Source organism: Folsomia candida, unplaced genomic scaffold (assembly GCF_002217175.1).
Source record: "Folsomia candida strain VU population unplaced genomic scaffold, ASM221717v1 Fcan01_Sc013, whole genome shotgun sequence".
Classification (NCBI taxonomy): domain Eukaryota; kingdom Metazoa; phylum Arthropoda; class Collembola; order Entomobryomorpha; family Isotomidae; genus Folsomia; species Folsomia candida.
In genome coordinates, this window is record NW_019091205.1 from 1,228,038 (window position 1) to 1,249,522 (window position 21,485).

Sequence of the window (21,485 nt, forward strand, 5' to 3'; positions counted from 1 at the left end):
CTGCTCGCTGGTGGTGGCTGCCTGACCATGTATTTTCTTCTCTTTGATATGAGAACCACACAACTTATACTTTGTCAATATTCCCAGCCACGTAGGAACACAGAATTATTTACTGCTGTCTACACAAGCAGCCCATGTTAATTTTACCTTTTCAAAAAATCGCCAAAACTCCAAGACGGACAAATATCGCGTGGGGTTTTAAATTTTTTGGTTTCCTCAGGCCCAAAGGCATCGATTGGCTTATCTCCCTATAAGCAATTTTTGTCCGTCTTCTCGATAATCGAGTTTTTCAATGCATTTCAAATTTCTGATTTTTTTGAATTTTTGAATTTTTAAAAATTTTTCCTATCAATAAATGATCAATGAATGAAATCCGTAAATGTAACCTACCCCTTTGAACCTAACCTTTGGCGACGAAAGCATTTTCAATGCATTTGCAAATTTTCTTTAAACTGCTGTATAGGGTATGCAATACCGGGATTGTTTTCCAAAACCGGTGTTCGGTATTTTCGGTATTGGGACCTCCGGTAATACCGGTATTACCGACACCATATGTTAAATATCTATTAAGCTATGGAAAATGATCATACGAAGCAATACATACTTAGTAAAAACTCTGCAAGGCATTAAATGCTGATGTGTAATAACATATCACTAAAATTAACATACTTCAAATCACTAAGAAAAAAGGTTGGTCATATACCTCTTAACAAATTAAACTATGAGGTTCAAAGTTGCAGTGTTTGGCAAAGGCAAACAATTTCAAGTGGGTTAAAATAAAATCAAATTCAATCAGCTACTGGTTCAAATTCTTTACTATGAATAAATGAATTATCTGATATGTCCACTATGTTCTATTGGCTCTTAATGTCGCAACTTTTACAAATTCATCAAGTTTTCTACATACTTAAACAAGTACATGAGCGAAAATTTCCAAAACCTCCAAAATTCTAACATTATCTGAAAATCCGTTTCGTGTGAACATACGTATGTAACATTGCTCAAAAATGCGAAAGATATTTTCCGTGAATTTAAAAATTTCTGCTTGAGTGGTAAAATGGTTGTTAGTTGACTGAGTCGATTTATCAGATTACGATAACGGTTTACCCGGCTTGTGGGCTTTTTAGAAATTTTTATGCACGACAATCTGCCTGAATAAACATCTTATTTAATATTATAAGTTATCGAGCCGTCAATTTCTCAAGTATTTTTTGAAAATTTTCGGAAACTTTACAAATAAATGTTCTAGAATATTCACAAACAAAGTTAAATGTATGTTGGGTGTGAGTGATAAATTTCCCATAATTTTTATCTGCCAAAAATTTAATTTTTTTGTTTGAACCAGTTGAATTTGCTTGACTTAAAGAAGGTATCAATATGTCAAATTTTTAACTTGAATACCGGTATTGAGCTCGTCAATACCGGTATTCGGTATTCGATAATACCGGTGAATACCGGTACTCAAATACCGGTATTGCATGCCCTACTGCTGTTTCTTTGCGAAAAAATTAATTTTCAAATTTTAATTTTTATGATATGTTTAATTTTATATTATGCATCTATGATAAGATTGTGGACAAGATATCAAATATGGGTGCGACGACGATCGTATGGGTTCAGATGGAACGAGCCAGCAATCATAAAGCACCGCATAGCGTGTCGTAATAATAATGAAGGGGTGAAGCGAAGTGAAATCAATTTATGGAAATGTCAATCTGTCCATCCGTACATATCCACGATAACTTTAGAACGGATTCGAATTTCGACATCCGGTCTTCGCCAATGAGTTTCTTATTTTTGGGGACGGGATGAGTTCGAAGATGGGAGTTGTTAGTCCTACATAAGGTCACGGTGCTACGATGATGACACAAACTGTCAAAGGTATCGAATTTTTTGTTCTCACCGTTTTAGACATAGTTTTGGGCCGGGATTTTAAAAATTAGTTTTAAAATTTTAAAATAGTTTTAACGTGCCATTACCGTGTGACCGTGTAGACGACACCAAAGCCGAAAATGTCGAATTTTTTGTATTGGTCGTTTTAGACCTAGTTTTTAGCGTGGATTTCAAAAATTAGCATGGTTTTGACGTTCAATGACCGTGGCAGCGGCCCTTTGCTACATTTCGTTTGCAACGGTTTATTTTCCTATGCAATGCGATTAAAATCCAAACATAAATTTAGAAGACTTGAATTCTCCTATTGACAACAAATTCCGTTGATGTTTCAGAATGAAGTCATTCAATGGCTTCAAACAGAAGATTTTACAATTCAACCATTTAAAATTTCGTACATGTACCATTAATATAATTAACCTCATACACATACCATTAATTAAGTACGTTATTAAACTATGTATATTTATCTTAGGATCCTTAGTCATCAAAACTAAATCGAAAAAGTGTTTGATTATTTCTTAATCCACAACTTTTCTAGAAACGATTCCAACCCTGGATTTTCCCCTAGGCTTTCGATTTCCTTCCCAATCTCGACCCTCAACTGCGTCAACTTATCTTTCGTATATTGCATGGCGCCACAGCTGTTCAAAATTTCCAGTACTTCGAGCTTCACTTTTTTCAAGGTAGACCGCTCCCTTAGAAGTTTTATGAGTCGATCTTTGACCTCTTCGTTAACCTTGTTGAGGGCATGGATTACGGGAAAACTTAGCTTGCCTTCGGAAATATCATCACAAAAGCCCTTAGCGACGGTGAACTCTTTGGAAGTAAGGTTCATGAAGTCGTCCCAAATTTGATAGTAGATTCCAACCATTTTGGCCAACTTCGCGAGGTCCACGTCACGCATATCCTTATTCCTTCGCAGACGCATGATCCTCACGAGGAGGAGGAATTGTGCAGAGGTTTCTAAACAGTTGATAACCGTACACTCAAAATAAAAATTTGTCGAATCAACACCGCCGGTGTCAATATATGACTTAACCGCCTTGGTTACAATGTTGAATCCGAGTTATGATTTTGATGCCGGTAGTTATAATGTTATGACCGGACGGAAAAAATTCATTACTACTCGGAATCACAATTGTAACCAAGGCGGTTAAGTCATATATTAACACCGTTTTGTTTTGAGTGTATTAATTTAAATACACTAAAAAATAATGTCACTCTTTTGGAAGATAAATGCACTCGCAACTCTAAATAAAGTAAATACGCTACACAAAGTCCAGAGTAGCGTCACCTTGATAATGAACAAAGTGTACACTGGATAATGCATAGGTTACTTAACTTAAAATGTAGAATACGCTTACTTTTCAAAAGTGTTATGTACATTATTTCAAAGACTTGCCTAAATACTAAAAAATAATTTTTATACGCATATGTGTTAAGTTTAGCAACCTACTTTTCACAAAGACTTCCACATACTCATCTTCCGTCGGGATGTACTTTTTGGGATCATCGTTTGGTGCAAATATTTCCCAGTCTCGCCAGTACAGCTCCATTCCTTGGCCGTGATGGAGGTTGATCAATTCTTCGGTAACAATTCTAACACACTATGACAAGATAACAGGAATTATTCATTTGCTTAAATAGAATGCTGGTAACATTTATGAAATATTTAGGCACTATTTTAAAAATATCAATGACGTTTATCATATACTGAAAAGTATGGTCAATAGATACTGATAATGGGTAACAAAAAGTACACTGGCAAATGCAACTCTAATAACTTGTGTAGACTAATACTAAAGTGTTATCGAGAATTTCAACCCATCCTATAATCTTGTCTGACTAAATTAAATTATTAACTTAATGTCAAACGTTGAGAAATAATGTTACCTGTCTGAAAAGCAGATGGATACTGAATTGTATATACATTAAGTAAACTATGTATGCTAAATCTAAAGTAGCGTTAGCTTGACGAATTTAAAGTTTATTCAGAATTTAGTATGAGCCATTCAGCAAAGAGGTCAGAATAGAGGTCATTGTGCACTTACTTTACGAAAGGGTATCATTTTTTAGAGAGTATCAATATACAGTCAACCATACATCCAATTATCTTTAGTATCATCACCTCTAAACAATTCTTCTCCAAGAGGACTTTTAACGCGTCAAAGTAAGCATAGTTGGCCGCATTTATTGATAGTGGAATTCCATAGACTACATGGGCCGCTGGTTTGCCTCTCCTAAGTTGAGAATGGTCTTGAATATCGTCAATCATCAAAGATCCGGTGTGGAGGAGATTACCGAAGCGAAAAATCCACTCCATATCTGCGCTACTAACTGCATACCAGAAGTTAAAAGCGACGGCGATATCTTGCCGAACATTTTTCCCCTTCATCCCAAAAACGTAGGTGAAAGGGGCCAAATGTTTTTCTCTTTCGGTTCCTTCTCGCCTCTTAGCATCTGCTGGGACCTTTAGACGTGAACATTCTTACTTTCGTGGAACATAGATAATACTGGAATACTTTTATAAGTTTTAGGCACGTCCTGAATACTTAGCTGATAGAGAGAGAAAAATAAAGCTATTCGGGCTACTATTACTTTCCACAAGCCCAAAAATTACCTGCGTTTCTACCAGAATGCACACAATTAGATTTGTATTTAAATGCTAACAGGAAAATCTCTAACGGAAATTTAATTAATTTCAGAAATAGGTATCAAAATAATTTGGGGCCAGCTTGAAAACTACTAAATGAAGACCTTTGTGCCAATAAGTCAATCTTACGTATTTTGAGAATGGGCCGCAGCTTTCACATTTGGTTGTGTCTTCAGTGCTACTTTTCTCTACATTGTTCACAAGCTGGGTCGAGATTCTGTGTTTAACACATTCTAAATATTATATACACGAATTTGACAAGATTGGCAGAATAGGGTAACGTACACTTGGTTCTGTTCAAAATCTATTTGGAATTTGTTGTCCAATTGCAAAGCCTGGAAATCCTCGATTATGAACCGTTTCAATTCATCCATTGTTTTTTGTTTTTCCACACCTAAATCGATTAATATTTGCATAATATTTGCCTGCTTTGTACATAACGGGGATATCACATTAACTAACCGTTAAGATAGTTCAACAAATTTTGATGAGTTCTCATATTAGGTGTCAATACAATCATGTCATTCCAAAAGATAAATTTTGTAGTATCAATAGCGAAAATGTGGTCCATATTTTGAGCAACCTGTTAAAAAAAATTATTTGTATTTTATTAAACTGACTTTATAATGTGACAAATTATTTTTATATTTGGCAATCCTTCGTTCAGACTTAGGTAATGCACATTAACCCAATTTTTTGACATTTTCTAAAAATGCCAACTCCCAACCTAAAAAAGTTGTTTAGCCACTCTAATTTCATATCCCGCTAAAATGGTAATCGTGTTTTTGCAGTTTTTACATACCGATTCAGACGGGTCGATTAAGCAGATTCGGTCAAAGTGCACTAGAGTCATACATTTTAGCAAGGCATGACATCTAAAGTCATAGTCACCATAAGTTAGTAACTCAATAACTCCTTCAAATGAAGATGTCAATTTGTTCCTAAAATGAAAGTAAATAATTCGATTTCAGTTAATCCAAATTTTCTCATATCTTATTAAATTACCAGGCTTCATTTCCAAGATTTTCAGAGTCAAGCAGGATCAGACTTTGCTTTGAAGTCTTTGTTTCTCTAATCGACTTCAAAAGAAGTAAAGCTTCGTCGACTTCTTTCGCGTTACGAGCAAAAGTAACGTATGCTTGGTTCATTTTTTGTTTTATCTGTTTTATTTGGACTTTGGGAAAATGAAATTCTTAATAGTTTTCTACGACTTCGGAAACTTGTATGAGACTCTGGTTTCATTTGCACAAACGTTTAAATATGATTTTGTTGGAAGCTGGCCGGATGTAGAGCCACCTAAATATTTCATTGTTCCAACCAAATTATTTAAGGTAGTATACATAGTTATAGTATGTAGGTAAGTATTACATAAAACCGCAGCGGTAAGACAACACTTATGATGATCTGGAAAATACGTCTGCAAAACACGACCTTGGTGAAATTCTACCGTATTGTTGGTTGAAATGATTTTATCGAGTTAACTTTTCCCCAAATAAAAACTGTTGCACGTAATAATGTTTCGTTAATTTTAGATATGAATTCAGCTTATTATTGGTTTGGTGCAATTTTATTTCGTTTTTAAATTAAGCAGATATGTACAGACATCATTTTAAATAAATGTATGAAAATCACGAGGATTAAAATATATATATTAGTACATAACGATTTGTGAGCTTCAAATAAGTCGTGAAGTAAATGGGTACCATAAATGGCATCCAATTTCATGAAGGAGACGCGAATTAATATATGGTATATCTTCGGTTAATATACAAACGTATGTAAACTAACCGCACCAACGCACATAAAGAAGCAGCTTCAGCGACTTATCTGACAGAATGTATTAGTTAATTATCTAAATATTTACATAATATTCACAAAAAATCAACTGTACCCAATGCATCCATTTTTAATCTCAGTTCACCAATGCCATCACGTCCACGACGGCACTGGAACACTTAATTTAACTGTATTTTATACGTAGATTAAATTTCAGTAAAGATCTTATTTTCCCCAATCACACCCTCCAGCTAAGAGGGGGTGGTCCGATAGGATCCTCCCCCTAGTGTAATATTATGAGGTTGCATATCGATTTCGATTATATAGATCCATTCCTAAGTTATTCTGCGGACATACAGAGAGACAGACATACAGACAGAGTCTTCGCATTAATCCTAAGTGGCTCAACTTACTTAATAAGTATATATTTAATTAATATGGTTCCAAAAATTGTTGTTTACGAGACGCAAAGTACCTGAAATGTTAAGCCAACTAGAAATCCTCTCTTGATGGCAAAGTAAGTTTGTGCATTATATTGTGTGTAAATTTCTGTTTTGATCATTTTACGGAAACCGAAAATGCTTCGTCCATCGTAAGAGTTAGAAAAATACTTATGTAGACCGGACCAGAATTGACTTTCGATTCAATCTGAATTCCATTCTTGGAGTCTCCATAAGTCAACCCATGATCCTTTCAGGTTGCTTTGAACGAATTTGTTTCGAGTAAGAGATATATTTAGCAAACAACTCCCATCCCATAATTATCGATCAAAACCCGGTCGGATAAATATGTATCTAACTGTCTATTGTATCAAACTCATAATGTAAAAACAAGCCATGCTCCAGAAACACCTCCATCAGAGGGTAATAAATAGTTAGGTTAGTGGGTATATATGGAAAGCCGGTTGTCCGTTATGTAAATAGATGGGTTACTTATTTTGGCGAACCAAGATTAAGGTAGGATTACCTAGCTCGGGAATTCCGCAAAAGTTTCTGTGGACAGGAATTACACAAATCTCTTCACCAGGGGAAAATCCAGACCTTAATTAATCTGCATTAAAATAAAATGTGCAAGGTTATAACTTGTGAGGTATGCAGACAATAGTTGAACTGTGAAGTAGGCCAAAAAGTCAGTCATTAAGATCTTGAGATATGTAAGTGTTAATTTTCATTCGCATATAAATTCATGCTCATTGTAATGCAAATAAAGATGCATTGTGTGTCTATTTTGGACCCCATTTTTAAGTAGCTTCAGCTACTTTATGCCCAGACTTATCCATCTGTCGGTCTGTCCATCAGCAGGATATCAGGAGAACGGATAGAGATAATCGAAATCGGTGTTCGCTATCATACATATGACCCCAAGGGGAGTCTCTTTTTAGTCACGAAATCATTCAATACAGCAACAACTGGTCGTGAGACGACTTATTTTACGGGTTATTTGTATAAAATCCCAAAAGAATCAGTTTTCACAAGTCAACTTTACATAAATCATCGCTGCAAACATTTATTTAGTAAGTCATAAATTTGAGGTACATACTTCATTTTTCCAATTTCCGGCCAACCTTGGGAATATATACATTTGTATGTAGATTAAAAAAAAACTACATAGAAAGCACGCTTAAGTGCAAGTCATAATTTTAATCCCTTCTCACATTGTGAGCATGAAAGAGCACAAGTTATATTTTTACATCACCTTCATAATTTTTCGCAGTTCAGTTCCAGTCGTACTCCGAAACTGATTGATTGCTGTGAAACATTACACGAATATTTCTCATAACGAAGCACTCTCCGAATGGAGAACTTGGGTAATTGATTTATTTATTAGTTATAAGTTTTAATCCTACGCTGACTAGATAATAACTTTGCTAACTATTTTTCCACACTGAATTACTCTTCGGTACGATTTCGTACGTTAGCTACGTAATGTATGTTGGTAGTGCCAATTGTATGGTACCTCAGACGATGGTAATTTTGTGGCGTAGTTATTGAGATTGTTACCTTGCAGGTTTACACCTTCTGTTGGTCATTTGGACCTTAATTTGTGTTATCTCGTACGCTTGTATGACACTAACCCGAAGAGCAAGATTGCTGTCGAGGTTTCCATGTCCGGGAAAGTTTCCTATAGTGGGATCGATTCCTTACATGCTTGGTCCGATTGATGGTATGATACATACAGTTAGAAGTAAAATTTAAGAACATTTTAATGAATTCAATACTTTCAGATGTTGCCATACGTTTTGAAAATTTGATTAAAAAATTTGGAAAACGTGTCGTATTATGGTTTGGTCCGAAGCCTATCCCTGTCGTGATACTTGCAGAGGCAGATGGGGCACAAGTAACTATAAAAATTATCACCAAAACTAATCTATTTAGCAATGGAGGCGCAAACCATGCTCAGCCCAGATTATTTTTTTGACTATTTTAGTTTGAAAGAGCAAGTCTTAAGAAACAAAATTTGTTTCAGCACTTGCGCAGATGCGCAAAATTCAGCACCTTGTGAGCGCCGCAAGTTCTAAAAAAACATGATTTTTCTTTCAATTTGTAGCGCGGTGTCAGCTTGTCTTCTTCTTTCTCGCTCGCTTTCTTACTCCTACCCGAGGATATTGACCCTGCACCCTTCACCATTTGTATTTTTCATCAATATTACCTACTTGTTATGTTTTTAACCCTATTTTGGAATTATTTTCCCCGAGTTCAAAATTACGATGTTCTTTCTCACAATTAAACCATTAATCAACACTCTCTGTTGCCAAATCGTATTTAGTCCTTTTCAAAATAATAACTTGTTTCTTCTGACGGACGAGGAAAAGCAAATAGCACAAATGCTTTTGAAAATTATGAAGGATTTACTAATGAATCCATGTTTGTCGAATAGGATGAACGTTTTGAAATTCTGTATATATACATATATGTATATGACGTAATTTTTATTTTGATTTTTAAACCAGAATGGTCTTCAATAAATCTTTAAACCATGGAGCTACATGCACGGCAAGTTTTTGCAAAACTTCTAGAAACATTAATAAACCGTCGCAAACGCGCATACGGAAGCAGCTTCTGACGTACTTCACCCCAACCACTCCCACCACAACTCGGGAACACTCAATTTCACTCTATTTCATCTAAAGATTAATTTTTTGTAAAAATCTCATTTTGCCCCGACCACACCCCTTGGCGACGAGGGGGGTGGTCCGGTTGCCCCCAAAAGTTGATAGGATCCTCCCCCTAGGGTCATATGTATGATGGCGAAAACCGATTTCGATTATCTCAATCCGTTCTCAGGTTATCCTGCTGACAGACGGACGGACAGACAGACAGACAGACAAAGTCTTCGCATAAAGTAGCAGAAGCTAGTTAATAATGACAAATCTCAAGAAGCGCAAGATGCGAGTATTTATGGCTGAAAATATAACAATTCGGTAAAATTGATGAAAAATGCGAACGGTGAAGGCTACGGGGTCAATGTCAATGTCAATGTGGGAGTTAATCAGCGAGCGAAAGAGACAAAAAAAGTTGAGATCGCGCAGGTCATCGCATGAAAAATCATGTATTTTTTCGAACTTGCAGTGCTCATAACGTGCTGAATTTTGTGCATCTGCGCAAGTGCCGATTGAGATTAAGGATTAATGAATCCAAATCTCAATACCTAATCACTGAATATAATAAATCAACATTTAGTAATTAGACAGATGACTTATTTTTAATTATGATTTGGTTAATTTTCATAACCAAGTAATTTTCTTCATTCCAATTTTTAATTTGCGCCCCTTTTAACCCAATTTAAATATCTAATGGTTGTATAACCCTGCAGAAGGTCCTGTCTTCCGTCAAGTATATCGACAAAGGCCTCATTTACTCAGAATTCAAATGGCTCTTGGGCACAGGCCTCCTCACTTCGAGTGGACAGCTTTGGAAAGATGACAGAAAATTACTTGGCCCTTCCTTCAACTATCAAAAACTTACTGGATTTCTCCCCTCTTTCAACAAACAATCCAGAACTCTGGTCGAAATACTGACAAAACTTCCGTACCAAGCGACAAACCTGTATCCCCTGTTGGCCAGAGCAACAATGGACCTGATCTCAGAGTCGGCTTTGGCACTAGATACGAACTACCAAGTTAACGGTAACGATAACGAATATTTAGCAGCAACAAACATGGCGCTGGATTCGTTGCAATTGAAGTTCGCTAGACCTTGGTTGGCACTTTCCCCATTTATTTGGGACCGATTTGGTTTAGGAAAACAGGATAAAATTTGTTTGAATTTTTTTAACCAAGCCATGTCGGAGGTGAGAATTATTGAAATCGAATTCTTATGGTGAACAGGGAAGACTAGCGGAAATCTGACACAAAATTTCATTCTCCCAACTACTTCCATCTTTCATCAAAGATAATAATCAAAGTTGTGTAAAAAAATTTTTAATTTTCAGTCAATTGAAAAACGCAAGGTAGCTTTGGCTCTGGGGGAAAAGACGATGTCAGAAACGGATCAAAACTACTCCATCCAGAAACCTTTTATTGATGTGCTATTGGATTCAAAATCAGAGAAAGATATCATGCATCACATTTTGACAATATTCGGGGGGGTGAGTACATACTTACATATATTCGTATTATGCAACTCAATCGACCCTAAAACATTTTAATTCGTCTATAGACGAATTAAAATGTTTTAGGGTCGCTTTATATATAAAGCCAGAAAGTGGATTATGCAGAACTATTAATTTCAGGGATTTGAGACCACAGCAAGCGCGATGAATTACACCTTATTTCTCCTCGCTGTGAATTCATCCGCTCAAGAAAAAGTGCAAATTGAGTTAGACTCCATTTTTGAGGACGACATCAACCGTGACGTCACATTAGGTGACTTATCAGACATGAAGTATTTGGAAATGTGTATCAAGGAGGCGTTAAGAATATACCCACCGGTACCAATCATTGGTCGCAATGCCCAGGAGGATATTCCTCTCGGTAATGCTTACTTAGCACATAAAATTGGATAATCATATCAAAACAGGAAAGTGTATCGCTTGGCGGGTGGCGTACCAAAGGGAGGGCGGCCTGGTGGATACGAATTTGACCTTGAATAACCCCGGAACGGTTTGTCGTAGCGGGTCAAAATTTTGAACAGACGAGCATGTTATCCTCAGATAGTTGTGTGCAAAATTTCAGCCCTCTACTTTGAAAAATGCCTGCCCCACAGCCCCCAGAAGCTGAGACAGTCATTTCGAATAGTTCCAGAAAAAATCTCGCCCGTGTTTGCAAAAAATTTTATTTGAATATTCTGTTGAGGAATAGAAGTGAGCTATTGGTGACAATTGACGAAGAACTATTTTCCCTACAAGTTACTAATTGGGTTCGAAGAGCTTACTACACGACAAATGCCGAAAAAAATTCAAGAAATTTGGTGCTTTTCAGTGAGGAGAACTTTTTTAAACAGTTGATGGTCGTGGGTGCAATGTCCTGTCGTGGTGTCCTCCCACTTATCAAAGTCCCCCAAAAAGTGAAGGAATCTTCGAAGTATTATGTGGACCTTGTACTGAAACCACTTTTAGAATACAATTTTCCTAATTTGCACGGTAAAATAATAATTAAGGTGATTTTTCATCATGACGGAGCGTCCTCCCAGACGGCAAAGTTGACCCAAGATTATGCAAATGACCTTGAACCTAGATTGGGGATAAAAATCATTTGGAATAGTGAAATACCTATACAATCCCCTGATATAAGTCAAATCGACTTGTTTGAGTTCGGATAGATGAAAAGAAAATCTTTCTGTGGGGACCGAATTTTTTAGACGGAGTTTGGAAAAAGCTGAAACGAGTGTCTCAACTTCTGGGGGCTGTGGGGGAGGCATTTTTGAAAGTAGAGAGTTGAATTTTTGCACACAACTATCTGAGGATAACATGCTCTTCTGTTCAAAATTTTGACCCGCTACAACAAACCGTTCCGGGGTTATTCAAGGCCAAATTCGTATCCACCAGGCTGCCCTCCCTTTAGTAGTTGAGATGTTGGCCTCTTTTCTCTCGCTCTGATCAGAAGAGGGAAAGCATAGGCCAACTTCACTAATGTCTCCATTCCCTATTTTGCATAACGTCTAAACTAGTTTTATTTTATTACGTACTCATGTACGTAATAAAAGCTAGAGGCTTTTACGCGTGTGCAATCTATATAAAGATTGGTTATCGGGGATCGGATTATCCGACCATTTACTATAACATGGATCCTGCAATATCCGATTCGTCGGATCGGATAAAATATATCCGATCAGATAAAAATGGTCAGATAAAAATATCTGATATTATATAATATGGGACATGTAATATCGGAAATAATATCCGATATTATATCCGATATACATCCGACCGGATATTGTTGCATCCATGTTATAGTTAATGGTCGGATCAGACAATTTTGCAGTGTACAAAAAGGCGCCTTTTTGCCCGTTTGATGCCTTTTGCCTTTTTCCGTATGTTTCCATTTGGAATTGCCTGGACTATTTTCCAAATTTTACTTTGGACAGGAAAGTGTGATAACAATCTAATTGCCTTTAAATTTCGGTTTTTCTCAAGTGTTAAGAACCTTACACTTCTCCACAACTACGTCACATTTACTTTCATTCATGTTATTCACTTGCATTCATGTTAATTTAGAGTATTTATTAATATTTATACACTTTAAGATTCAAGATGTGTACAGAGGATGGGCCACTTAACTTGAGAAATTTTCAAACGCTCGCGCGAAAAAACTGGCACAACTTAAACAAACCCGGCCTACACTGTTTGATAGACAAACCAATTAGGTCAAACTGTGATTTTTTTCTACTCGAAAATCTGAAAAACTGCTCCTCCCTGATCATTTTAAGTGGAGGTACTATTGAAAAAGTTTTCCAGACAGTTTTGCACCTGAAGTGTTATCAAAAAAGGGTCAATGCACGTGGGCATGAAATTTCTGCGGCCTCAATCCATGGAATATTAAGTACAGAAGGCGTTAGAAAGCAAGCAATTAATCAGGTACTGCCTACAGCCCCTAACAAACGCTCCCTATCATTATGGACAAAAAGGCTAAAAACGAAGCTCAACCATTTGATCGACCAGGAAACCCCAAAGAGCTTTCGCAGTATGGCGAATCTACTAAAATTGAATCCTACAACTATTCGAAGAGTCGTTAAAAGAGATTTGGACAAAATGAAACCGGTGAAAATAAAACTGCATGAGTTAAACGTGCGTCACATCACTAATTGTTACTTTTTTTGCAAAAAAAAGTTGTATAAGAACCACCTTGCTGGAGGTAGGGACGAACCTGTGGTCACAATCGACGAAGCTTTGTTCAGGTTAGATGACTTGAAAGGGACAAAGTCAGTTTGCTGAACATCGTGGAGAAAACATTCGAATTAGCTACGACTTGAGATGGACTTTGGAAAAATTTTCTGGACTAGTGGTTAAAAATAATTCCTCAAAAGTGTCTGGAAATGTTTTCATTAAGGAAAAAGCGGTTCAGACTTGTAGCTGAGATTAAGGGGCATCGTATCGAGCAAATTAATTATCATAAAAAAATTCATATGTGGCTAAGAAAAATTGTTGAAAATTTCTCAAGTTAAGTGGCCCATCCTAGGTATAATTTGTTTAGTGGTATGGATCATCAGGATGAATATCGACAATTTATCTACTAAATATAACTTAATTGTTCATATGTCGACAATTCCTGTGAACTTTGAAAGATTACAACTCAATCATGCAATCGTATTATCAGATACATATCCCAGATTTTACCATAAAAGGCAAAAAGGCATTTCGGGCAATCGGGCATGGCCCAAATTCAGATGCCTAATAGGCAAAAAGGCATTTTTGGCACGGCATGCCTTTTTGTCCTTGCACACTCTGTAATTTTGTTACGGACTAATAACACACATTTGTTATTGTCGTCGTAATAACCAACCAAGGAGTAAAGATGCTACCAGTGGGATAACAAATTTACTATTAGACTCTAGTAAAGGTGTCGGTATAGTTAACACCATGTACTATTTAATTTCTGGCTACCAGATTAGAATGTGTGTGGATCAAAATATTGCTGAGGAAATATGCCTGAGTCATCTTGCATCACCTTGCGGCTAGAACTTGAAACGTCTTAGGATAACTATTTTTTGATTTCCTAGATAACGGACAAATCGTACCGAAAGGATCTCAGGTTTTTATCATAATCCGCGAAATCCTGCGAGATCCGCTACATTTCCCTCATCCAGAAGTGTTTAATCCGGACCGGTTTCTCCCAGATGAATGCACAGCTCGCCATCCATACGCATACATCCCATTTTCGGCTGGCCCAAGAAATTGCTTAGGTAATTTTAGTCGTATTTCAAATACGAGCATTTTAAAATCTGATAAAAAGCGTGGTTCTACCGACTCTGATGATCTGGGATCCTAATTGGTGGTATGGCGACCCAGCTGTAACCATAATGAATACCGGAAAAAAATCAACTAAGAATATATCTCCCGGAAAGAGTCACCCATCGAAAAATCATCATCAGAAAGAATCCCCAAACTAGTAAATTATATGTAGATTTACTCTAGATAGAGAGACTATAGTGCATGTAATTCCTGTAAGGTTCGTTTTCTTACTCCATTGTATGTTCATATGTATATGCTCAGAAGAAAATCTGGAAAAAAATACGTGGAAGAATCACGCGGGAAAATTATATATATAATTATATATATATAATTATTAATATATATATAATTATTATATATATATATATGTATATATATATATATAAGCAACATAACATGAAATTTCAATGTTACTGCCAATGTAAAAACTGTTTTCCCAGATATGGTTTACGTACTTGTGTACAATCCTGTTCAATGATTTAACAAACTCATGGAAATCTCTACAGGAATGAAGTACGCCATGATACAAATGAAAGCTTGCCTGGCTCACATACTTCGCCGATTCCATGTATCCACTAACCAGAAACCGGAGGATATCAGTCTCCTTTACCGGGCGGTTCTGACACCAAAACCAAAATTGGAAATTGTTCTAACATCGAAATAATTCTGATAAACTTCCCGAACTCAAATTAAATTGATCAAAATTCTTAGAATTATTCTGCTAATACATTATTGCATTTATTATTTGGTAAATGTACAATTTTGCATTTTACATTTTACATTTTAGTTTTTAATAAAACAAACGTTTTTTGAGCTAATACTTATTATTTCTTATTGTCTAGATAAGAATTAACTGTTCTGTAATCCTTCATTTCCCACGTTTGAATTTAATTTTAATTTTGTATACAATTTTTGTCTTTATATTTGCAAACTTTTTAAAATTTGCAACAAAACCAGAGTCGAAAACAGGTTTCGTAATATTTTCCAAAATCGGACTAATCGAAAACCGGTTGTGTAAGGTTTCCCAAAGTTAGATTAATCGAAAACCGGGTTTACGAAATTTTAAGTAATTGGAATAATTGTCGAATCTCACGAGTAATATTAATGTAATTTTTCATGTAAAATTTTATGATGAGATGACATGTATGAATGTTAGTTTTAGGTTGTCCCTGACGTTTCGCACGAGCGCAGTTTTCGTCATCTCATTGTTTTCTTGGCCCTCGTTTTTAAGTTTGTTAAAAGTACTCAAGTAGTTTGGACGTGTTTTGAGAAAATGTTCACAATTAATTAATCCACAGTAAATAAAGTAGCAATTATTTAAGAGATTTATAACAAGTTTTCAGTTATATTTATTTTGCTACTCTGAGTGGATTTACCAGCTGACCTCCTAGTCGTAGTAATCATCCTCGACGTCAAATTCGGTGTAACGCTGGTCAGAGGGTATCTGATTGGGACTGACCCAGTGGTGTAATCAGAGCAGACGCCACAATAATCGAAAAACCGGATTTTCAAAATTTTCCGATTTTAGACCCCCTATACTACACCTTAACTTACCTTAGGACTCTGACCAACATTCTTCACCGTTTTCTTTCTAAAAATACACTTGGTCTGAAATTTGAAACATTTAGATTAAAGTAACTCAGCCTTTGATTTTCGAGTTAGCAGAGGACGTATATATGTAAACTTGAAATTTAAGCTTACAATGCGATGGTGTAACCCATGGAACAAGATGTAGATGGAAGGTGGAGAGGATGGAGAGAATAGGCATTACACTGAGCGCCCTCGATTGAGATGATAATACACAGTAGGTATTGTAATCTAGCGACTCCGACTTCTTTTTTTGAACTAATTATATACGGGTAGGCATGTGCCCCACCATCGCATCAATATCTGCAATTGATTTTTTGTCTCAAACGTACAACAGCAGTGGCAGTTGAGTGTAACCCTCCGATTTGGTTGAAATTTTGAAATCATGTGGTCCATGTCAATACAACCAACGTTTTTTCAGGCAGTTTGTGCGATAGTCATAATTTGGCAAAATATTTGAGGTTAAAGTTAAAAAATGTGCAATTTTTAGCACGCGAAGAGAATGGAACTTAAGTTTGCTTCCTCCGCCTGGTAAATATCTCCCGTTTTTCAACTTTGACCTCAAATATTTTGGCAAATTCTGACCATCGCACAAACTGTCTGAAGAAATGCTGGTTGTAAGGACCACATAAATTCGAAATTTCAACCATATCGGAGGGTTACACTTCACACCATCGCATTGTTAGTCCTTACATCACGCAGTAAATACAGTCAATCCAGGAAGTATTGGCAACCCCAACGGAAGCTAAATATAATTGGTTATAACTTTTGAATGCATTATCCAATTAGCATGAAATTTTGCACACATTTGACAAATCTAATGTGGTACTCGATGATAATAATCCTTTGTTGATTAAAAATAGATTGTCACGATTTTTATATAATTTGTTGGAAAATTTGCGAAATAACCCACAAAAAGTATTGGCAACCCTTAGTTTAAAAAATCATAATCATAGATACTGCAATTTTGTTTCGATAAACTGCTTCTAGTACCGCGTAGCACCCCCCCACGACGCAATAAGAGCAGAAATTCGCCTTGGAATTGACTCGACCAGTTTCTTTATAACGCTTTTTGATATGGCTTCCCAATCTTCTTTCGAACTTTTGACAAGCTCGTTTTTCGACTAGTGATTTCCCACCAGTCCCTCTTATCTCAACCCGTACAATCAGAATCACATCGGGAGACTATGTGGCCAACGAAAGAAGCATAACTTTTTCGGTATCCAAAAATGTGCACGGTTAATTTGGATGCATGTTTGGGGCCACAGCATTTTTGGAATATGAAATTCCTTCCTGGGTCATGTTTTTGTCAAATATTTTCTAATTATCGTTTGGAATGATTACTTAGAACTCCTTGGTCATGATTTCGTCGATAATGACCAGGTAACTACGCAGCGATCTGGTCATTTAACCCCAAACCATAATCTATTATCCTCTATGCTGAACTGCCATATGCACCTATTCGTTTTTCTGAGCCTTTTATTGCATCCAACAGACTTTAACCATTTAATTTGCTCCGAATAGGTAAAATGAGATTATGTGAGACCATCAGACCTTTTTTCATTCATTCGAAGTCTATTAAAGATGGTATTTAGCCCGTTCCAATTTATTGAGTTGTTTCGTTTTGGGGACCTTCGCGCCTGTCGGGATACTGGACCCTGAAACCCCATGGCATGATTTTTGATTGATTACCATAATGCATGCAATGTTGACCCCACAGTTTGTACTCAAATTTACGATGGTTTTGGGAGCTGAAATCTTCCGATCTCTAGTGCTAATTTGCTTGATTAATCCGTTGATTTTAGGATTAGCAGGCATTTTTAATAGTATCATAGAAAACCAGGAACTTAAATTTTTTGCCTCATGTTCTTTGGCTACGTTTCGAATAGTAAATATCACGGAGCATGTTTTCTGTATGAGTTATTGATATCCAAGCTTGATTGTGAAGGAGGCACGATTATTTCTAGCTCCGCCAAGAATAACCTGTTTGGTGTGGACGTTTGGTTCTAGACGATACCAATCTGGACTTACGAAGCAGATAAAGTAATATTCTGTGATCGGATTAACTTACCTTGATAAGACGCAGAGGTTTGTCGTGATAAAAATTTCGCACAAATAATTATGACACAGGTTGCCAATACTTTTTGGAGGTTCGTACCTGACTCGTTCGTATCAAAATCAGGATAACGTGCGGGTTATTTAATTTTAGTCGGAAGCATGATTATAGTCGAACACTACATTACATTTTTCAAATGTATGCAAAATTTCAAACTAATTGGATATTGCATGCAAAAGTTATAGCCAATTTTATTTAGCTTGCGTTGGGGTTGCCAATACTTCTTGGATTGACTGTAAATGTGTATTCCAATTCTGTGCGAGAGAATCTAAACGAAACAAACTATGGATGTGCAATTCGGTTTAATTTGCTTATTTGTTTGTAGATATTCATGAAACAATTTGAATGGATCCACCGCTAAAAAATAGCCTCTCGTGTTCCGTATGCTATATGTAAAGTGTACTCCACCAAGGAAACCTTAAACCGTAACATTGTCACGGATGACTCCGACGCTAAGGTGAAGTGTGAGGTAATCCTTCAAATCTAGAGCATCGAGACTTGTTTTAATATTCAACCACCAATTTACACCATTTTTGTAGTATTTTTTTTAGATCTGCGAGAAAATTTCGAACAATCCACTAGCCTATTACAAGCACATACAAATGCTTCACACCAACGGGGACCGTTATACTTGCGACACCTGTCCCCGTGTACGGTGGGCAGTAGTATTTTCTAGACATGTAACTTTAAGGAAGAATTGTTTTTTAAATTCAGTTTGACGTTGAAGAATGGAAACCCTACAGATATCCCTCATCTTCCCACTAGTTCCCACAATAAAAAAATGTGGGCTATGTGTAAGAAGTAATACTCCTAGCTTTGGGAAACAGTCGATGATTCAAGAAAATTTTGGTTCCGGTAGCAGAAAATTAACAATGAAGTGGCAAAGTCTTCCGAAAAAGCAGTAATGGCGGACGTAATGAAAAATGTTACATATGAGATGGATAATATACAGGGGTGGGCAAGATACTTTGGTCGTAAGATACAAGATACAAGATAAGATACTCTCTAAGACAAGATATAAGATACAAGATAAAAGATACATCTTGTTTAAGTACACAAGATACAAGATACAAGATACTTTTCTAAAAATTGAGTAGTCAAGATACAAGATACAAGATATGTATCTTAAGATACTTTTATACTAGATAAGATACTTTCTTTTTTAGCTTGGTATTCATGCCCAATTAGTCATGTTTAATCATTTAACCGAAAAAATCTAGTGAGTACAAAATTTAAAATCATTCTAGAATCATTTTACAAATTTTGTTGCCAGTGCTTATACATCGAAAAAGGTCTAAATTTCGAAAAACTAGAACTCTACCTAACATACGTATATTCTTAAGAAGCTGGTATTATTTTTACAATATTCCCTGCTTATTCAAACTAAACCCTATAAGATCTATACATTAGTTCAGCGTAGATGTAATGTGCAACGTATGTATCAGTATGTATGTACGAGTACACATGTACATATATATATATATATGTGCATATATGTACAAGTTTGTTACGAATTGGCAAAACATAAACTAAAAATTCACCACATTCTGGTTACGACAAATTCATGGTCAAATTGACTGACTTTAGTAAGAAATTGACGTAATTTGACGGAATTTTGAGAAAAAGTATCTTGTATCTTGTCAAAAGTATCTTAAGATACTTTTCTGCCATGCATATCTAGATAAGATACTTACATAAGATACTTTCGACTTTCTAAAAGATAGAAGATACAAGATACAAGATACTTCTCTGTTCAGGCGACGAAGATACAAGATAAAGATACTATCTTGTATCTTGTATCTTTTATCTTGTATCTTGACCAAGTATCTTGCCCACCCCTGATAATATACTTAGCTCTTCTTTGTTCGCGGATCTGGGTATTCAGATATATTTATAATATGATACACAAATTAGAGATTTTTGAAATCGTTTTTTGACTATTTGTATCTTAAATTCCTAGCGTTCAACTTCCCATAGCGAGATCCCTAACTATTCTCAAATTAAAAATTTTTGCAAGTGATAATGTTTCCGTACATTTATAATTTCTGCTTATTTTAGATTAGAGAGAAATGTATTTCCTTTCAAAATTACCTTAGTAAATAGACACTTGATTTATAAAAAAAATTTGAAAGTCACCAGGATTAAAGTGGACATGCCATTACATAAAGATTTGTGAGCGTGAAATGAGTCAAAATAAAGTATGCACCATATTTAAATGACACGTACATACATATATAATCTAATGAAGGAGACGCAAATTAATATTAAGTACATATGTATTTCGTTAATATACATATCTACTTACTTAACACGGTTCCAAAATTTTTATTTTGGGAGATGCAAAGTACCTGAAATGTTAAGCCAACTAGAAATCCTTGATAGATAGCAATGCAAGTTTGTGTAATATACCTATGTATAGGTGGTTCGTAAATTTCTGTTTTGATCATTTTACTTCAACCCAAGATGCTTTATCTACGGTATGAGTTATAAAATATATTTCTGGACCGGATTATAGATATTTATTCGAAGTCTTTACAAGGCAACGCACAGTGATTTTAAATCACTGATTTCAGCTTAATTTGAACTAACTTTTTCCGAATTAGAGCAGATTTTATCAAAAAACGCCAATCTGATCATTATCGATTGCAGTTAATTATTGATTATCGATCCATCGAGTATTGCTACTTTACATAACAAATGATCACACGTACATATGTACATGCAGAGGATCAAGTCCAATTCGCATCAAATAATCATCTCCGCGTTTTTGAGATTTTCACTATTTTTCACCAAACATGATGGCAGCATGCAGAATCCGACAAGTATTTCGATAAACAAAATCTCGGTTAAGATTACTTCAAACAACTTTTCGTATTTGTATGGTTTAAGTCGGTATTGGAGGACATATTAATTGACAAATTTTATTATGTTGTTAGCTTTCGAATATATATGTATATAGTAATTCTTCATCAGAAAAAGTATAGTCGACGAACTAAAAACTATGTCAAGTTCTAAATGCATTGGGGAAAATGTGAGTGAGCTGAAATATGTACCACCATCACAGGGTGGTAA

The 21,485-nt window shown here is 35.8% G+C and overlaps 2 protein-coding genes and 1 long non-coding RNA gene across 4 annotated transcripts; 1 reads left to right on the forward strand and 2 right to left on the reverse strand.

Moving 5' to 3' along the window:
- Positions 1-2,117: 2,117 nt before the first annotated feature.
- On the reverse strand, positions 2,118-5,786 carry LOC110855695 (geranylgeranyl pyrophosphate synthase). 2 transcript variants are annotated; one of them, XM_022104105.2, is made up of 8 exons: positions 5,552-5,786; positions 5,349-5,487; positions 5,009-5,129; positions 4,832-4,940; positions 4,676-4,763; positions 4,022-4,363; positions 3,350-3,500; positions 2,118-2,856 (listed from the first exon to the last, which is right to left on the reverse strand). In XM_022104105.2, the coding sequence occupies exons 1-8, from the start codon at positions 5,692-5,694 to the stop codon at positions 2,405-2,407; spliced, it is 1,545 nt and encodes a 514-aa protein (XP_021959797.1). In that variant the 5' UTR covers positions 5,695-5,786; the 3' UTR covers positions 2,118-2,404. The 2 variants fall into 2 exon arrangements, with proteins under 2 accessions (XP_021959797.1, XP_035712142.1); XM_035856249.1 differs by lacking the exon at positions 5,552-5,786 and having other exon boundaries at positions 5,009-5,273; positions 5,349-5,488.
- Positions 5,787-7,532: 1,746 nt separating this feature from the next.
- LOC110855549 (cytochrome P450 4c3) lies at positions 7,533-15,530 on the forward strand. The gene is made up of 9 exons (XM_035856250.1): positions 7,533-7,835; positions 8,036-8,129; positions 8,330-8,485; positions 8,547-8,659; positions 10,136-10,612; positions 10,754-10,909; positions 11,054-11,294; positions 14,479-14,661; positions 15,217-15,530. The coding sequence occupies exons 2-9, from the start codon at positions 8,117-8,119 to the stop codon at positions 15,372-15,374; spliced, it is 1,497 nt and encodes a 498-aa protein (XP_035712143.1). The 5' UTR covers positions 7,533-7,835; positions 8,036-8,116; the 3' UTR covers positions 15,375-15,530.
- A 77-nt stretch (positions 15,531-15,607) lies between these two features.
- LOC118437310 lies at positions 15,608-16,699 on the reverse strand. The gene is made up of 2 exons (XR_004836009.1): positions 16,412-16,699; positions 15,608-16,318 (listed from the first exon to the last, which is right to left on the reverse strand). It is a non-coding gene; the product is annotated as an uncharacterized LOC118437310 (long non-coding RNA).
- Positions 16,700-21,485: the final 4,786 nt, after the last annotated feature.

Excerpts from the sequence above, each read along its gene's own strand:
- LOC110855695 (XM_022104105.2), bottom strand. The coding sequence starts at position 5,694 with ATGAACCAAGCATACGTTACTTTTGCTCGTAACGCGAAAGAAGTCGAC. Across the intron at positions 3,501-4,021 it reads TGGAGAAGAATTGTTTAGAG|TGTGTTAGAATTGTTACCGA; the intron begins GTGATGATACTA and ends ATCTTGTCATAG. Across the intron at positions 2,857-3,349 it reads TGTGGAAGTCTTTGTGAAAA|AAACCTCTGCACAATTCCTC; the intron begins GTAGGTTGCTAA and ends TCAACTGTTTAG.
- LOC110855549 (XM_035856250.1), top strand. Across the intron at positions 8,486-8,546 it reads CATGCTTGGTCCGATTGATG|ATGTTGCCATACGTTTTGAA; the intron begins GTATGATACATA and ends CAATACTTTCAG. Across the intron at positions 8,660-10,135 it reads CAGAGGCAGATGGGGCACAA|AAGGTCCTGTCTTCCGTCAA; the intron begins GTAACTATAAAA and ends ATAACCCTGCAG.